Source organism: Notolepis coatsorum, assembly GCF_963971535.1.
Source record: "Notolepis coatsorum genome assembly, chromosome: 5".
Taxonomy (NCBI): domain Eukaryota; kingdom Metazoa; phylum Chordata; class Actinopteri; order Aulopiformes; family Paralepididae; genus Notolepis; species Notolepis coatsorum.
Window position 1 is genome coordinate 5112012 of NC_140169.1, and position 19735 is coordinate 5131746.

The 19735-nt window shown below is 46.7% G+C and overlaps 1 protein-coding gene across 1 annotated transcript in view; it reads left to right on the forward strand.

Moving 5' to 3' along the window:
- Positions 1–19735, forward strand: part of LOC311229255 (inactive dipeptidyl peptidase 10-like) — a gene marked incomplete at both ends in the record, with an annotated part of 310035 nt that overhangs the window by 136711 nt on the left and 153589 nt on the right. Inside the window, one exon of the mRNA XM_084315322.1 lies at positions 8898–8979. Within this exon, the coding sequence (XP_084171448.1) occupies positions 8898–8979 (82 nt within the window). The remainder of the gene's footprint in view (positions 1–8897; positions 8980–19735) is intronic.

Sequence of the window (19735 nt, forward strand, 5' to 3'; positions counted from 1 at the left end):
ACCCCACCGCTTCTCGGTTCCTCTTCCTTTCTTTATGTGCAGCGGGCCAAAGCAGTCCATACCCGTTGAGTGGAATGGCTTGTCACCGATTCGGAGGCGACATGGAGGAAGGTCAGCCATCCTTGGTATGCTGGGCTGCGCGCGCCACTTGCGGCAGTCTAGACATGTTCGCTGGAAGCGTCGTACCGCCTCTCTTCCTTGTAGGATCCAGTAACGACGTCTGATTTCCGCGAAGACTCTTTCTGCTCCTGCGTGATGTACATCCTCATCGTATTTCTTTATAATCAGCTCTGTGACCTTGTGTCGGCTGTTCAATACGATCGGGTATTTAATGTCATCCGGTAGATTGGGGGCTCTGCGTAGGCGACCACCCACTCTGATGAGGGTATGAGCGTCGCTCTCGGGAGCCAGATGAATTAATCTGCTGTCGGATGGGACGGGCTTTCCTCCCTGTAGACAGGCCAATTCATCGGGGAACGAGTCTCTCTGGGCTCGCTGCAGTAGAAGCAATTCTGCTTCCTCGTAGTTAGCTGCTGACATATCAGCGGGGGACTTGCACTCCGGGTGGTACCGCAGGAATGTTCTTTGTTGTGCACTCTCTATGGACGTGCAATCGTCTATGTTAGGGTCGGTGGAGGCTACGGTGCTCAATCCACAGAACACAGACTTCTTATTTTCCACCTCCTCTGGACTTGCTTCCCTCGGGATAGGCATGGGCCACTGTCCTTCCGGGAGTCTTAGGAATGCGGGGCCGTCACTGTAGACATTGCGACGGGTGAGGTCATCCAGGGGCATCCCCCGGGTGATGACGTCAGCTGGGTTCTGTTTTGTATCAACGTAGCGCCACTCTGTTTCTCCGGCTAACTCTTCGGTTAAGTCTTGAATCTCGGTGACTCTGACTCCCACGAAGACTTTGTACTTGCATGAGTCCGATTTGATCCAGGCGAGTACCGTCGTGGAATCTGACCACAGGATTGTTCTAGACACCGGTATGGTGAGCTCACGTTGGATGAGCGTGGCTAGGTGCGCTCCGGCTAGGGCTGCGCAGAGCTCTAGACGTGGGATAGATTGTTGCTTGCGTGGTGCTATTCTCGAGCGGGCGAGGACAAATGCTGTGTAGATCTCTCCCCCCTTCTCTTGAGCCCGCAAGTAGGCTACTGATCCGTATGCGACCTCTGAGGCGTCACTGAAGACGTGTAAGTCCATTTTACATGTCTCTGGCCTCACCGTGGGTGGGAAGTAGCTTCGGCGCATATTAACGCCTGGGAGTGAGTGGAGCTCCATCTCCCACTCTCTCCAGGTGGATGCAAGGTGTGCGGGAATGGGGTCGTCCCAGCCCTGGTCCTTGTCCCACAATGCTCGTACAATCATTTTTGCCCTGGTGGTGTACGGTAGAATACATCCTAGCGGGTCATATTGTCGGGCGAGTGTTGTGTACACACTCCGTCTGGTGGTCGGCGCCGCCGCCGGCCTTCCCTGCTCCGTAGTCAGGGGCTTGTGTCTGTAGTGAAGCGAATCTGTTTTGAATCGCCACACCAATCCCAGGGTCATCTCCTGGGCTTCTCCCGGGATTGTAGCCATCCAGGTCTCGCTGCTGGCTGCCTTGTCCTTGGAGGAGAGGCTGCGCAGTACTTGCGGATCGCTGCTGGCCCACTGCCTGAGATCAAAGCCGCCTTTGATCAATGAGGCGCGGAGTTTAATCAGGAGAGCCTCGGCTTCTTCTTGGGTTGAAAGGCTTTGTAGACAGTTGTCTACGTAGAAGCTGTTCTTTACGCTGTGTCGGACCTCTTCGTCCGCTGCTGGGTCCTCTGCTACATGTTTCTGTAGTGCAAATGTAGCACAGCAGGGGCTGCACGTCGTTCCGAAGGGGAGGACTTCCCATTGGTAGATGGCTGGGTGCTCATCTCCTGGCTTCTCTCTCCATAGGAACCGTAACAGGGGCTTGTCCGCCTCTACTAATCTCACCTGCAGGAACATTCCTTTAATGTCCCCGCTGATGGCCACCTTTTCCTGGCGGAAGCGGAGTAGAACGCCGAGTAGGGAGGGGCCGAGTGTGGGACCGGGCAGTAACTCTTTATTCAGATTTTGGGATCCGATCTGGTAGCTGCAGTTAAATACTATGCGGTCTTTACCGTTGTGATGGACCTTGTGGTGGGGCACGTACCACGATTCAGTGGTCTGGTCAGCCTCTTTAATGTCCATCTTTGTGACGTGTCCCGCTGTGATGAGCTTCTCAATCTCAGCGCGGTATACACTCTCTTGGGCGGGGTTCTTGGCTAAGCGCCGCTCCGTGTTCAGCAGGTACCGTTCTGTGGCGTCTGTCTTGGCGTGGAAAGTAGGCATTCCTTCTCGCCGCAGGAGTGGCGTGGCGTATCTCAACACGCCGTTGACCGGGACTCTCTTGGTCCCTGTCTCGAGGAGGTGAATGGCGTAAATGTCATCTTTAGAGCGAATGTCTTTCTTTCCGTTCTTAAAGGGCATTTGTTCCAAGGTCCATAGCCGCTCTACGTGTTGCAGGAGTGCGGTTTCTCCCTCTGTGACTCGGGAGTGGAGACATCTAGTGGCTGTACTTCGGTTGAGAGATTTGGCGAGCGGGCCTTGGAGAGTCCATCCCAAACGGGTCTCGACTGCTGCAGGACAGCCTCGGGGTCCGGTATGAACCCGGTCTATCGGGACAATGAGGTCTGCATGGTCGGAGCCTATCAACAGGGTCGGCATAGCATTGTCTATGAGCGGGATCGGTAACTTGCGCAGATGTACATATTTCTCCATCAGCTTGGCGACGGGGTATGTGTACCGCGACAGTCCTATTTCTTGGCTGGTGAAAGCGTCTGTAATCTGGTACCGTCGCTCAGGCTGGCCGCTTGCTGCGATAGAGAATGAGACATTCTCGCCCTTTATCGTCTTCAAATCTCGTCTTATTGTCCGAATTGTCATTTGGGTTTCGCTTCCCCGCAGCCCTAGCTGGGCCGCAGCGGAGGCGAGCAGCAGGGTCTTCTCTGACCCGTCATCGAGGACGGCGTAAGTGTCCAGGACTTTATTCTGGTAGCTTAGTGTCACACGCACTACTTTTAGGAGTACTCGGGCTCCACTGCTGCTGGCGGGATCGATGTACATGACGCTCGCTTTGCGGCTGGATGGTGCGGGTGAAGGGCGCCGTCTGTTACTGTCGTGAAGTATGTCCAGATGGGCTCCATCGCACTTGGTGCACCTTTTCTTTAAGCGGCATTCGGCTGCCATGTGTGAGCGCGCACAGCGAAAACAGCGCTTGTTGGACTTTATCCATTGACTTGCTTCCTCCGCATTCAGCTTGGGGAAGGAGTCACATTGCGCTAGCCAGTGTTCTTTCTCACAGTAGGGGCACACTATCTTCCACTTCTCCGTTCTGGAGGGGGTACTGTGGCTCCTGCTGCTCGGTACTGACTCCGATTGGTGCATCACAGTCACCGATCTTCTTCCATCATTTAGTCGTCTGGTTCCTTCTCTGGAGCCAGGGGTGCTCCGTCCGAATGTATCTAGCCGTAGGCTGCTGACTTCTCTCGCCAGGAAGTCCGCTAGATCGAGGAGGTTCGGTTCGGGGCCATTCGGGTCTCTGTGGTCCCTCTGCCGCCTAAAGCGCTCCTGACGAGCGGGCGGCAGCTTCTCCAGAATCCTTTCCACATTTGAGTTGGCGTAAAGTTCATGCCTCCCCTTCTCTCTTTGCGCTCCCAACATCCCTACCAGGGACTGCACTCTGATGGACAGGTCGTCCAGTGCTCGATTGTCTATTGCTGGGGGTAAGCGGTCGATGTGTCGGATCTCCTGGATCACGTAATCCCATATGCGCCCATACCTCTGGTCCAATGCTACCAGTGCTGCTGTGTATGGGGTGGTGAAAGTCGCGTAGGCGAGCGCTATATTATGTGCGCGGGGTACCTTTAAGTGCTTCAGTAGGATGGCGTATTTGTGGCGTTCATCCAATACATCCACCAACATGGTCTCCAGACACATGCGGAGTTCTGTATACTGGGCCCGGTTCTCTTGGGTGAAGTCGGGTACCATAGGCGTGCCAATGTATGACGCTGACTGTGGATACATCGGCGAGCGTTGGAGGAGAGGCCTCCTAGGCGAGTCTCCTCCCGCTCCTTGGTATGGGCTGGTACCGGCAGTGTACCATGGCCCGCTTGTCCAGGTGCTGTTCCTCGGTGCGGGTCGTGCGTCGTGCTCACCCGTGTATAGAGTCGGGGGTCTGTAGCGCAGCTCCGCGGGAGTATAGCCTGGGCTGTACCGGACCTCCTGGTCCGGTAGAGTACTGTGCTGTCTTCGGGCGTGGTTCTCCTCCTCTTCCTCTTCGTCTTCAGTTAGGTCATCCAGTGCTTGTAGTCTCTGGTTTAGCCTCTCCACAGGATATGCTGCTCCTTCCCGGTTGCTAGGTCTCGCTTGGACCGGTGGGGGGAGGTGGTCTGTGGGGGGTATAGACCTCGTCTGTTGGTCAAGTTCAGGGTTGTTTACTCGGCTAGGGGATGCCGCCCTGGAGGTGTGTCTAGACGAGTTCCTGGAGCCTCTGGCGGAGGGAGAGGGTGTTGTCCGTCTGATCAGCTGTTCTATTAGTTGCGACTGCTGTCTGTCGCGCGCTGCGTCCCGTTGAGCACCGGCTCGTTCTCGGGCCACATTCTCTTCCATCTGAATGCGTCTTATTTCTAGACGTATCTGCTCGTGTTCGCTTCGCTGCTGGATCTGCAGTCGGTCGCGTTCAGCAGCGGCGTTCAGGCTGATGAGGAAGGCCTGCTGTAGGGTCCTCTCTGCCTCGCTGGGAGAAGGCGGTTGTATAGGGGAGCCTTCCCTCGGGGTACTCCTTGCGGACCCTTGGAGCTCTATCTCCACGGTGCTCTCCCCGTCTTCTTCCGTGCCGAGTTCTCTCTCGGTAGCGTTGTATTCCTCCCGGGACTCATCGGGGATTACTTCTTCAGTACTGGCGGGGTGTGAAGTCATGTCTGGTTCCCACTGGTCCCCACCGTGAACTTGGTCAGTTACATTAGAGCCCGTAGGGGCCTCTATGGTCGGTGTAGTCTGGGCGTTGGGGTTAGACATACTTTTACTTTCTAGTTTTACCGCGTTTACTGTTAGTAGAAGACTAGGTTGTTGACTGACAGCGTAGGCCTCTAAGTACTGAGGGAGCCGTCGTTCGCGCTGCGGGCGTTGGTTAGGAGGATCGTTTCGTGGAGTGTTCATCATAGGCCATTTCAATATTAATAACACTATATTAATATTACACTAATTACCCTCCGGCTCGAAGGACCAATTGTAACTGAGGGGTACAATTCCCTGACTGTATTACTAGATATGATACTTACTACCACTACCTTTGTACTTAATATTCGGCCACCCAGTACACGGCATAAATATATTATGATGAACACTGTCACGTAGATGAAACGGATCCAACACAAATGTACGAATTAGAAATAGGTCTTTATTTCTACACAGCGATGGTGTGTAGAGCAAGCACTTAATCAAATCAATCACATTTATGAATGGGAATAGTATGCACTTTTATGGCAAGAGTATTCGTCGGTATATCAATAGAGAATGTCCAATCTCTGAAGGCGCAGGTGGTACATATACGACCTGGAATAGTTTAAGGAATAACAGCAATGATACTTTAATTATTATATACTGGACACACTAGGGGGGGTTAATCCGGTCGCTTGTAAGCCGACAGGAGTAGGAAGGGGGGGGGGGGGTAGAATCCGGCTGCCTCATCCGGCCAAGGGTATCCCAGGTGAACCCACTGTAGTGCCGTTCAATGCGCCGGCGATCCTTGGACCACAGATGAAAGCAGGTGGACTCTTTGTGGGCCGGCTCTCTCCGGTCCACGGGGGAGAGACGTGAAGCGACCTCGTCTTGCAGAGCGTCTCCTCACCTTGCGTCCTCTCCAGGGGGGGGGGTTCCAACACACGGCAGTGTCGGGGGTCTTTATCCATGGAATAATCAAAGTATACAAAGCATAATCCGTGCCTGGGAAGGCGGGCTGTCGTCGGTAGAATAATCCGGTATACAGGTCCACTCGCTCGTCGGCTCTGGGGCTCCTCGGGTGCAGCTTCACGTGGTGTCAACCACCCTGGGTAAGCAGCCAGTTATCTGCCCGAAACGATGGGGTACTGACTACGGTAGTATTCTCACCGCACGAAGCACTATATATTAACAGACTATTATTAGCTTAATAGACTACGTCCAACTCGACGATATAGTGCCAAATATGACTATTCAAATATTAATATACACGATGTCTCAATACCGATGGTAGGCGAACTTGGCCTTACTCCCACACGTGGCGTCGCGGGGAGGCTTTACGTCTGTGACTCTATTGGAGGGTAAGAAACTGGACTGAAAAGGAAGTCCTACTTTAGTAGCGCAGTATATATACGCACTATGAACAAATAGTCCCATTAGTGGTGCGGTAGCCAGATTCCTACGCGGAACTAGGACTTGTTCGTACATGTGGAGCGGTACGTTTGAACTGGGTCTGAGGGGTATGGCAGCCTGGCACCAAGGTCTCGACCAATAGTAGAATGGAGACTATTATGGGATGTTCAGTAGGCTAGAATGGATATTCAATGCATATTGTACAAGGAATATACAAGGGATATCAGGGAATATTAGAGAATATACAAATACAATTAAATATATATATATAAATAAATATATATATTCGGTTTAATCTGGCCCTTCACAACACTAACTATGTTTCAATATTTGTCATAAACGTTACCTTTTGTGGTAGAATGATCTCGAATAATAGCAGTTATTGGAATCATTCTCGAAGTCAACTTCCTTTCTGTTTAACTTTCTGTCTAAGTGCATGTCTATGGCTTGGGGGGGAAACATACACTTTAGAATCACCAGAAAGGCTTTCGAAATAGTGAAATGCCATGTTGGCCTCAATATTTTCAAAACAAATTATATGAAAAGGTTATGAAATCAACAAGAATGTGGTAAAATATGTAATAAAAACAGAGCTCAACGCAGACATTTGATCAGTAGAAATCCATTTGTTTCCCCCATACAAAGATGACGCCGTTCTCGTGACGTCAGAGTGTAGCTGACGTTAGCTTGCTAAGCTATCAGATTCGCATGGTCTGTGTAGCTGGCTAAAGCTAGCAGACTCGCATGGTCGAGCTGACGTTAGCTTGCTAAGCTATCAGATTCGCATGGTCTGTGTAGCTGGCTAAAGCTAGCAGACTCGCATGGTCGAGCTGACGTTAGCTTGCTAAGCTATCAGATTTGCATGGTCTGTGTAGCTGGCTAAAGCTAGCAGACTCGCATGGTCGAGCTGACGTTAGCTGGCTAAGCTAGCAGACTCGCATGGTTGAGCTGACGTATAGCTGATGTACGTTAGCTCGCGCTGTTATAAGTTAACGCTACTTTCCAGGCGGGGGGTTTTGACATTTTCAAACCGTGAAACCGGTTACCGGCACATGCCTAATGTGAATAGCATAATACATTATATTGTCAAGGACTTACCAAAGACGTGTGCGCACTTGACTAGTCACGCTGAATGAAGACACCATGGCGCCAAGTTTTTCTTTTAATGCCTCAAGTCCTGTGAGATCTTCTAGCGAGTTGCTTACGACCTACCCCCTCGAAGGGGAGGGGGGAGGGGAGGGGGGATTATCAGCACTACGTTGTAACCATGTAATTTCATTGTTGGGCATTTCAACATTGAAAAACAAGCATCTATACTAAATCGATTCAACAACAGTTTTTCAAATGTTGAAATGGTGTCTGTAATTTAGATATTGAATAAACATAGCTTTTTCAACCTCAACCAAAAATAACCAATCTGACCAAAATCCAACATTTAATTAATGTCTTTTGCTATCTGGGAGTAGTCCTGCATGCATCCGAAGGATATTTCATTAATATCTCATATTTCATTAATATCTCACATATCTCCCAAAAAACACTCTCCCTCTGTCTGTCCCCCCCCCCCCCCCCCCCCCACATACACTTTATGGAACCAGCCAGGCACACGGTATCAAAAATACACTTGACCTAATGACCTTTGATGCCTCAGATCAAACAGGCCGCTGAAGGCTGGACACCAGCTGAGCATAATATCATATTCAGCAGCAACTCACATAGTCCAGACATATGACCATTTAAGACCAACCTGTCTGCCTTCGGTCATCAACCAGTCCACATCCGATCGAAAAATGGGATTCCCAAACGTATATAACAGTTTCTGTTGATGGCGGTGGTGTGCTTGTGCGTGAGGCTCCACGCGGGCTATGGTCCAGGCCTGTATTGTCTCTACATGTGTTTCAGAAGTAAACCATCGTTGGCTATTACCAACTTGAATTCCACCTTTGACTCCTGTCTCAAAATCTCTCTTCAGCCGTCTCGTACAATCAACCAAAGATCTCATCTTACAATATCTTACACATTGTTAAGAGAAACAGCTCCAACCATTGAAGCTCCGCGCCGCTCTAAACATCATCTTGGTTAATAAGCCATAGATTGAAAAGTATCCGCCCGATATTAGAACTGATTGTGATTTATTGGCCAATAGTGAACACTAATGAGCGATTATCTTAATGCTTTAGGGAAACAGGACACAGGTCGAGGATAATTCCTGTTTAAACTAGACCATATTTGTTGTATCATCTGACATCATTCCGAACTATAATGTTCTTGCAGAGTTATTTATAAGTAAAGTAAAAAGGTTTTGTCTGTTGCAAGGTTTCCCCATTGGAAAGTTGGAGCTGGAAGATTGAGGTGCAGCCCACTGGAGTGTCCAGACAAAATACAATTCATTTGTGGTTTATATTATTGACAAAAACGTTTTTTATCACACCTTTAATCACTATGAGCAGGCCTTGCTGACGTCATTATCTGTTTTAATGTCTCTTTACCAGAGAGGTGCGGGAGCTGAACCCACCAGAAGTCACAGACTCAGTCCTGCAGTTTGCCTCTTGGGGCGTCCATGGCCAACAGCTGGTGAGCGACATGTCCTGGCTTAGCAACGGGCCAGCGACTCAGTTCTACCAAAACTACACGACTGTTCAGACTGCTTAGACTGCTTAGACTGCTTAGACTGCTTAGACTGCTTAGACTGCTTAGACTGCTTAGACTGCTTAGACTGCTTAGACTGCTTAGACTGCTTAGACTGCTCAGACTGCTCAGACTGCTCAGACTGCTCAGACTGCTTAGACTGCTTAGACTGCTTAGACTGCTTAGACTGCTTAGACTGCTTAGACTGCTTAGACTGCTTAGACTGCTCAGACTGCTTAGACTGCTTAGACTACTTAGACTGCTCAGACTGCTTAGACTGCTCAGACTGCTTAGACTGCTTAGACTGCTTAGACTGCTCAGACTGCTCAGACTGCTTAGACTGCTTAGACTGCTTAGACTGCTCAGACTGCTCAGACTGCTTAGACTGCTTAGACTGCTTAGACTGCTCAGACTGCTCAGACTGCTCAGACTGCTTAGACTGCTTAGACTGCTCAGACTGCTCAGACTGCTCAGACTGCTTAGACTGCTTAGACTGCTTAGACTGCTTAGACTGCTTAGACTGCTCAGACTGCTCAGACTGCTCAGACTGCTTAGACTGCTTAGACTGCTCAGACTGCTTAGACTGCTCAGACTGCTTAGACTGCTCAGACTGCTCAGACTGCTCAGACTGCTCAGACTGCTCAGACTGCTTAGACTGCTTAGACTGCTTAGACTGCTTAGACTGCTTAGACTGCTTAGACTGCTTAGACTGCTCAGACTGCTTAGACTGCTTAGACTACTTAGACTGCTCAGACTGCTTAGACTGCTCAGACTGCTTAGACTGCTTAGACTGCTTAGACTGCTCAGACTGCTCAGACTGCTTAGACTGCTTAGACTGCTTAGACTGCTCAGACTGCTCAGACTGCTTAGACTGCTTAGACTGCTTAGACTGCTCAGACTGCTCAGACTGCTCAGACTGCTTAGACTGCTTAGACTGCTCAGACTGCTCAGACTGCTTAGACTGCTTAGACTGCTCAGACTGCTTAGACTGCTCAGACTGCTTAGACTGCTCAGACTGCTCAGACTGCTTAGACTGCTCAGACTGCTTAGACTGCTCAGACTGCTTAGACTGCTCAGACTGCTTAGACTGCTCAGACTGCTCAGACTGCTCAGACTGCTCAGACTGCTCAGACTGCTCAGACTACTTAGACTGCTCAGACTGCTTAGACTGCTTAGACTGCTTAGACTGCTTAGACTGCTCAGACTGCTTAGACTGCTTAGACTTCTCAGACTGCTTAGACTGCTCAGACTGCTTAGACTGCTCAGACTGCTTAGACTGCTTAGTCTGCTTAGACTGCTTAGACTGCTCAGACTGCTCAGACTGCTCAGACTGCTTAGACTGCTCAGACTCCTTAGACTGCTCAGACTGCTTAGACTACTCAGACTGCTCAGACTACTTAGACTGCCCAGACTATCCCAGACTGCCCAGACTGCTCAGACTATCCCAGACTACTCAGACTGCTCAGTCAGCTCAGTCATCTCACCAAAATATAAGAATGGAAAACCTAAGTTCGGCCAGAAATGGGTCCTAATCGGGCCGTCATCTGAACTCACACATTGAAGTCACACTGATGGTGGAGACTTGGATTATGTTTTACGTGAGTCTGTGCCACAACACCTCCCCAGCTTGCTTACATATAGCTGGGTTGCAGATAATGTAATATACAACTTTAATATTGTCTATTTTGAAGAAAAGATAGGAGGAAAAACCCATCTGGGCTCTGTCAATGCAGTTTCAACAAACTTCATTGAATACAGGCATCCTAATCATTTCAGCAGAAAAAATTATTGAGTTCACAACACAGCCAAATCTCGGAGCTGTCCAGGGAGAGTGAACTGAACTCTTACAAGAACATGGTTCTCTTTGTATGCTGTTGGACAGCGTTACAATGTAGTATCACCAGGCGCCCAGTAGAGGGCAGAAAAAACTGTAAATAAAATCTACTGTAAGTACAGTTACTTCCAGATAATGACGAGAGTTCAGAAATGTTTTACTGGATTGATTGTTTCTTTTTCTTAGAGATTATAGGAAATAAAGAAACAATATACATTGTATTTTATCGCAATATCGTTGTGGTTTGTTTGACCCCATGAGATATAAACACGACATTCCAGTCATTCCTTGTAAGAAAGAAAATTATTTCCATCCGTTGTTGGTGGCTAGTGTGAAATGTAGAAGTCTATCGAAAGCCCTGGGTCTCCTCTTTCTTTGGACTACAACAGTGTTATGAGTACTTCCTGTTCTCGTGTCTAAATCATCTGTTTTCCGATGCAAAGTGCATAGATGTCTTACAAGCTTTGACTGCTGTTTTTTTCAAAAGTAGCCAAGAGTAAAGAACCTGACCCTTACTCCACAGACATAGTCATCTTTAACCCTTTCACTACCACACTACCAAAGGGTTAACCCTTTCACTGCAACAATACAGAGGGTTAACCATTTCACTGCCACACGACAAAGGGTTAACCATTTCACTACCACACCACAGAAGGTTAACCCTTTCACTACCACACTACAGACGGTTAATTAGATTAGATTAGATTAAAATAGATTAGATCAAAATATATTTGATTTGTTTAGATTAGATTATTATTTTGACAGTGATTGAGAGTAAATTAGTTTGAATATGCCCACCAGTGATGTCATCTGGGACATTGAATCCATGTGTTGCTCCATGAAATAATAAGGTAGCAGTCTAGGATTAATTAACATAACACATAGATTCAATATCACTGATGATATCACTGGTGGCCATATTCAAACTCCTTTACTCTCAATAACTAATATAACTAATAACTAAATGAACGTGTGCAAATTTAGAGTTTCTGAATGTGTGTGAGATTATATGTTAAATAAATCAGCATTGTTTTTTGGTGAAGTGCCCCTTTAATCATATCCCACCTAGATAGCACACATCAAATACACGCGTTGCGAGAGGTCAGAGATTGAGGCAGTGGCGGCCGGTGGGTGCTTCGCCACTAGGGGCGCTATACCAAACATTTAGCATGTACATGTACAGTACCACGCAACAGACTCATGGCAAGACGTGAGCGATTCGACTCACGCTCACGGCAATGAATCGGCTCTTATGAACGAGTCGCTCAGCTGTTACTACAACAACACACAACCAGTCAAATAAAGTATAGTCTAGACTCTAATTCACAAATTGAAACACAATATATAAATAGAAAAGTTAGAAACAAAACTCGCCCCGTCTCCAAACACAGGCAGATCTCTCCCTCTCTCCTTCTCTCTCTCACACACAGCGCGACGTGGAATCGATTCGTTACACAATCAGACCTATTATATACCAAGAATAACTTCAGTATGAGTACAGGGCTGTACACATATTTAGCATATTGTTAAACGAGCCAAGGCTAGCTATTAAACTATCGATATGAATCGAAAATCTGGGACCCTGATGTAAACAAGACAAACGTCTTTCTCTGGTCTGCATCCCCTTAACAATTGTGTGTATTGCGCCGTACTGTATTGTACCCATTCTGCAATCTGTTAATAAAGTTTTCATTCATTCATTCATTCAAACATAGACGATATTGAACAAGCCATAATCCACGTATTTTCAATCCAAGAGAGCTGCAGTAGTTAAATCAATGAGCCATCGACACAGTCAGTGTGGTAACGTTATTATTGCATCCAAGATTGATACACGGCTGGCTAGGCAGTTGGTAGTCATAGTCTTGTGTTATAAAATAAATAAACAATCAGCAATGTCTCGCTTCATGAATGGCCAGCAGTAGCCTAACAGTACTGCTCCTAAAAAAAAACTATTTACAAACGTTAACGTTAACCACAGAGAGAGAGAGAGAGAGAGAGAGAGAGAGAGAGAGAGAGAGAGAGAGAGAGAGAGAGAGAGAGAGAGAGAGAGAGAGAGCGAGAGAGCAAGAGACTCACTGTTTAGTTGACACGTCCAGGGCTTGCCTTGATAAAGTGTATAATCCACTGTTGATGTTTAATTCCAGACCACTGTCCACTGTGTCCAGACTGCATCCGCCATATAGCTTGTTAGCCAAGTGTTAGCTTGTTAGCAGAAGCACCACACAACACAAGTACTTCATTCCTTTGTCCATTTCCGCTCGAACAGACTGCAAACTACCTGGCGTTCTATCGCCATGCTCCTAGACAAACTCTAACCTTAACCAACTTTGAAAGAGTGCCTAAGCTTAACAGTCTAAAGAACTTGCAGTCACGGGCACGGCACGCTCTAAGACAAACAGCTGCCTGCATCACCAACCTAGGAATAAGCTAGAATTGGAATACGCTAGAATTGGAACATTAGAAATTGGATTCGGCCAATCAGAGATCGTCTCTGTGAAATTCTGCTACGGAAAAAAATACTGGCGTCGGCCAATCAGAGAGCGTCTCTGCGAAATGCGGCTACAGACATTCTTGACGCTACTGGCTAGACCGCTTCAAATCGCGCCCTGATTCCAACATAATAGTCATATTTCAACGCACAACGCGTTATGCACTGATTGGCTGTGACGGATACAGCGATCAAACTGTGACGCGCACTCAGAGCGCTATCGCGTCTAGCCCGGGCCGAGAAATACAAAAAAAAAAAAAAAAAACGTGATGTCACTTCCTGCTCAGGAAAACGAGTGTTTTTTTATTTGAGATAATAACGTTATATTGTGCATTGGAAATACAAACATACTTAAAATGAGTAAATATTATTCATTTTAAACATGTTTATATTATTTATAGGGCTATAAAATAAAAAACAAAAAGATACTTTTTCTTGTTCTACTCTCATATAACCAGGCAGGGCCTGAAGGGGGGGCGGCGCCCTTGCGCCCCTAGTGGCAGAGCCGCCACTGGATTGAGGTTCAGTACCTTGATTAATGGCACTTTAATGGAGATGGTGGGAACAATACCAGCTCACAGGCCCTCCTCCCCCCAATGCTCTTGAGGTCTTTGTTTTCATGTGTTGCCTAAAATAGTATACCAAAAACGAATTCAACAAACACCTGGAGCCAATAAGTGTTTTATTTATTTTTTCTGCACGTTGGTTTGCTCCTTTCACTCTCCCGCCTCCAAGGGAGAGGGGCCTGCCTCGACACATGCTTGAAAAATCAATGTTTAATTACACGTCTTATGTAAGGTTATGATGGGAATAATTCATCACCCCAAGTCTCATTTGCTCTGAAGTGAATGTTGGATCAAAGGCGGTTTATGCCACGAGAGAACATGTGCACCAGTCGCCCGAAAGCAAGCAATTAGAAACGCTGTAGAAAAGCTAACAACAATAGCGCTAATCAAGCTATCGCTCCCAGACATGTTGTGCCGCCAAATCTTTCTTTGTGAGTAACGTTTCCACCCAAACAGTATTACGGCAGGGAATAATCATTCCATCATAACCAGGAGTCTAGACGAGGCAAATAATGAGCCATTCCATACCATATTTATCTACAACTTCCTCCAGTATTTATATCTGTGCTCCAATTGAGATTCATTCCCTGCAGCAGCCAGCAGAGATATAATGACAAAGTGCTCTTCCTTATTTATGAGCTTCCGCTGCACATTTGTCTACGTTATCACTACAGATGAGCATATTATTCACACCGGACACACAGTCTCTGAATATGCATTTTTATCGGCAGGTCAAAGGAACACTTACATTTACATTTACATTTAGTCATTTAGCTGACGCTTTTATCCAAAGCGACTTACAAGTTCTGTGCGACAAGACAGCAAGAAGGGTATAACTCTATCAGCTCAGTAACAATGTTCATCAAAGTGTTGCGTGTTACAGTGTAGGTTAGTTTATTAGGACAAGTGCATGACATTAAGGTTAGTCGGGGTTAGATTTTTTTTTTTTTTTTTTTTTTTTTATCATTTCAGATAATGGTTGAAGAAGTGAGTCTTTAGTCGACGGCGAAAGATTGGACGGGATTCGGCTGTCCTAACTGGGATGGGTAGTTCATTCCACCATTGTGGGGCAAGGACTGAGAATAGGCGGCTTCTCTTTGATGACCCTCCGGGAGCTTGGATAGGAGTAGATCTGAGGCGGCCAGAAGACTTCCCCCAGAAGACTTCCCTCCGCGTGGCGCCGTTTAGACAATTAGTTTAACCGAGATGTTAAGAAACGACGACAAGCACACAGGCAGTGGCGGCTCTGCCACTAGGGGCGCACGGGCGCCGCCCCACCTGCTGAGAAGAAGAGAAGAAGAAAATAAAACTTTTTTGTTTTTTGTTTTATAGCCCTATAAATAATATAAACATGTTTAAAATGATTAATATTTACTCATTTTAAGTATGTTTGTATTTCCAATGCACAATATAACGTTATTATCTCAAATAAAAAACACTCGTTTTCCTGAGCAGGAAGTGACATCACATTTTTTTTATTTTTTTATTTTTTCGTATTTCTCGGCCCGGGCTAGACGCGATAGCGCTCTGAGTGCGCGTCACAGTTTGATCGCTGTATCCGTCACAGCCAATCAGTGCATAACGCGTTGTGCGTTGAAATATGACTATTATGTTGGAATCCGGGCGCGATTTGAAGCGGTCTAGCCAGTAGCGTCAAGAATGTCTGTAGCCGCATTTCGCGGAGACGCTCTCTGATTGGCCGACGCCAGTATTTTTTTCCGTAGCAGAATTTCACAGAGACGATCTCTGATTGGCCGAATCCAATTTCTAATGTTCCAATTCTAGCTTATTCCTAGGTTGGTCCGTTGGTGGTATAGATAGTTGTGTTGTTGTTGATGCAGGCAGCTGTTTGTCTTAGAGCGTGCCGTGACTGCAAGTTCTTTAGACTGTTAAGCTTAGGCACTCTTTCAAAGTTGGTTAAGGTTAGAGTTTGTCTTAGAGCATGGCGATAGAACGCCAGGTAGTTTGCAGTCTGTTCGAGTGGAAATGGACAAAGGAATGAAGTACTTGTGACTGTTGTGTGGTGCTGCTAACAAGCTAACACTTGGCTAACAAGCTATATGGCGGATGCAGTCTGGACACAGTGGACAGTGGTCTGGAATACATCAACAGTGGATTATACACTACTTTATCAAGGCAAGCCCTCCTGCCCTGGTCGTGTCAACTAAACAGTGAGTCTCTCTCTCTCTCTCTCTCTCTCTCTCTCTCTCTCTCTCTCTCTCTCTCTCTCTCTCTCTCTCTCTCTCTCTCTCTCTCTCTCTCGCGTTTGGATTGAAAATACGTGGATTATGGCTTGTTCAATATCGTCTATGTTTGAATGAATGAATGAATGAGAACTTTATTAACAGATTGCAGAATGGGTACAATACAGTACGGCTCAATACACACAATTGTTAAGGGGATGCAGACCAGAGAAAGACGTTTGTCTTGTTTACATCAGGGTCCCAGATTTTCGATTCATATCGATAGTTTAATAGCTAGCCTTGGCTCGTTTAACAATATGCAAAATATGTGTACAGCCCTGTACTCATACTGAAGTTATTCTTGGTATATAATAGGTCTGATTGTGTAACGAATCGATTCCACGTCGCGCTGTGTGTGAGAGAGAGAAGGAGAGAGGGAGAGATCTGCCTGTGTTTGGAGACGGAGCGAGTTTTGTTTCTAACTTTTCTATTTATATATTGTGTTTCAAGTTGTGAATTAGACTATACTTTATTTGACTGGTTGTGTGTTGTTGTAGTAACAGCTGAGCGACTCGTTCATAAGAGCCGATTCATTGCCGTGAGCGTGAGTCGAATCGCTCACGTCTTGCCATGAGTCGGTTGCGTGGTACTGTACATGTTTGCAAAATGTTTGGTATAGCGCCCCTAGTGGCGAAGCATCCACGGGCCGCCACTGCACACAGGAATATCTCAAGAACTCCTTCCATATGTACCATTTCGTTTTTTTGGACCGTACCTTCAAGGCTCACACTCATGACAAAATGGATACACTAAGACCAGAAGACCACAGAGAAGTATTAGAACAGAAGGTCCTTTTAATGAAATGAAAGCCGTGAGATCAAAAGCTAGGCTTCTGTTTCATGAAAAAAAACTTGCATGGATCTAAGTGTCCAGAACCTTCTTTGCTAATAAGGCTTACAGAGATAAGAAATATGCTGGCGGTCAGGTGGTGTAGCGGAGATTGTGCTCGTCACCAATGCAAGAGGCTGCGGTCTTGACTCCCGGAGAGTCAGCGTTGCCTTGGCTCGGGCTGATCGCTATACTAACTCGTTTGGCTGAGTTAGGGGGAGGGGAGCCGTGGGTGGGTCCTGGGCGTTGTGGACAGCGACCCCTACAGTTCGGTCGGGGCGCCTGCTCAGCGAGGGTAGGATCTGGAGGGAGGTAGTGCGGCCTCCCACACGTTACACTCTCCCGGTGAGAATCTGCGCTGCCAGGCTGGCTGCCGGCTGGCTGCACATGCGTCGGAGGAAAGCATGTGACAGTCTCCGGCCTCTCGGACAAACAGTAGGGGAAAGTGCGCAACAACCAGGAAGGGGGTTGGGAATTGGCATAACAACTAACAGTGGGGATGGGAGAAAAAATCGGAAAAAGAAGGAGGGGGAAAAAGATATATATATAAAAAAAAAAAAAAAACGCTGTAGATGCATCTGGAATGCATATAGGGGAAGCCCCTGCCCTCGTGAGCGTGCCTCTCATCCATATCCCATCTCCACCTTCCTCTATATAACTGACCACCCGTTTCTCCATCTCCTCCCTTTCTTGTCGTCCTTCTCTTTTTTTGAAATATTTTCTTTTTCTTTTTCAGAGTTATTACAGTCAAATGTGACACAAAACATCAAAGACAAACAAAACCTGATCCCCCCCCCCCTCCCCACTACTTATTAAACTCAACATGAAAAGAAACATAATTTTCAGAAATGTGTTCTTTCTGAGATTGATATGTGATTTTCTCAAGGGGAATATACCTGTTCATTTCTGATGACCATCTATCAATGAGGAGAGTGGAATCAGATTTCCGTGTCACTGTAGCATTTCCTGGCCACACACCAAGCGTTTTCTGTGAATTTGATTTGAAATGTACTTAATGTAACATGCCAACTTTTTGGGAAATTATCTCATTTGCCATCTACCCTGGAGTTAGACAAGCAGATACAAAGTTGGCGTGTTCCTTTAACACTTTGGGTGCCAAAAACAGCTTAATACGTTTCTGGGCCCTGATCGTAGAGTGCCAAAAACGTCTTTTTACGTTTCTGGGTCGTCTTTTTCTATATTTTTATTCATTTTTATATTTTTATGTTACCATAGGGTATGCGTCTGAGATCGCCAAAGTGCAATACCGGCCGCATCCAGCTAGACGGCGGTATCGAGCATCCTTTGAAACCTTGTATCTTGGCCTGTGCGTCGATCTAATGTCTCCGGGTCGCCTGAATACTTTAGACAACAAATGTTTGTTTCCGCGTCTCTGATTGGCCAGGTCATGTGACATGTACGCCCAATCGTGCAACCGCAAGTTTCTACGCTGGTTAAGCTTAGGCGCTCTTTCGAAGTTGGTTGAGGTTAGAGTTTGTCTTAGAGCATGGCGATAGAACGCCTGCCCTGATTCAAAACTCTAACCTTAACCAACTGCGAATGAGTCGCCTAAGCTTAACCAGTAATAAACTAGGCGTTAGGTAGTTTGCAGGCTGTTAGACCCGGAAATAGGCGCCGAACTTGCCGTCCCACGATTGGCGCACATGTCACATGACCTGGCCAATCAGAGCACAAAACTTGAACGCGGAAACAAACATTTGTTGTCGAAAGTATAGACGCCTCCGGGTCTGCTTTTTATTTTTTTGGGCAATGGGAGCGGTTATAACGGTTGGATTGAGAAGAATCAAATGCTCCCGATGCATGATGTGTGGTGGATTATGTTGGCGACACGATGGACATCAATACTTGGAATCGCGATCAGATAATTGGAATATTCTTTTTGGGGTACATCCTAGTCAAGGTAAGGGCTATATGATATCAATCTTGCGTTGATCCAAGCATGTCTTCACCTCGATCCGAACGTGTGTGTAACGTTAGTCCACAAGGTATGCCGTTGGTGACGATCAAAGCATCAAAAAACTACCCCCCCCCCCCCCTTTCATGCATTCATGATGAAACATAATACCTATGATATAGTATAGGTATAGGTAATATAGTTTTGATTTGAGAATAATAGCGGGTCCAGGCAAGAAACGGCAACGGTTATAGTATAATACACGCATAAGGCTCTTCCTCAGCATTTCGAGAATTACCCCAGACCGATCTAAAAACATACTTATATTCACCACGGTATAACACATATAATGCATGGGAAAATGATCTCTTTTTTGCATCTTGACCGGAAGAAAGTCACTGTCAAATGACCATGTATCCATAGCTAGAATATAGAATATAGTTATAGCTCTACAAACAAGGTGACAGACTCCTTTCTTTTAAAGCGTGGCAGTGCATAGATGGGGCCCGAAAACAGTGTGGCACCCAATGTGTTAAAGGATTCCCTGACATTTGTAAAGTTCCCCTATAAGCAACGCTCAGGATCTAATGGGAAATCGTGTCCTGTGTTGTTTGAGTTGAATATCCTGGACCTAGTGCTCATATAATCAATCTTAAAGTCCTTTTTGTTTTGATTTGTGTTTCTCGACCAACACACGGGTCATATTGATACCAATACACAACACAGAGGCTAATGCTGCAATAATTCTGTTCAATGATGCCGATGATTAACTTGCTATATGACCATTTTTACTGACAACTACAAATGGTCACAAATCTAATTCAT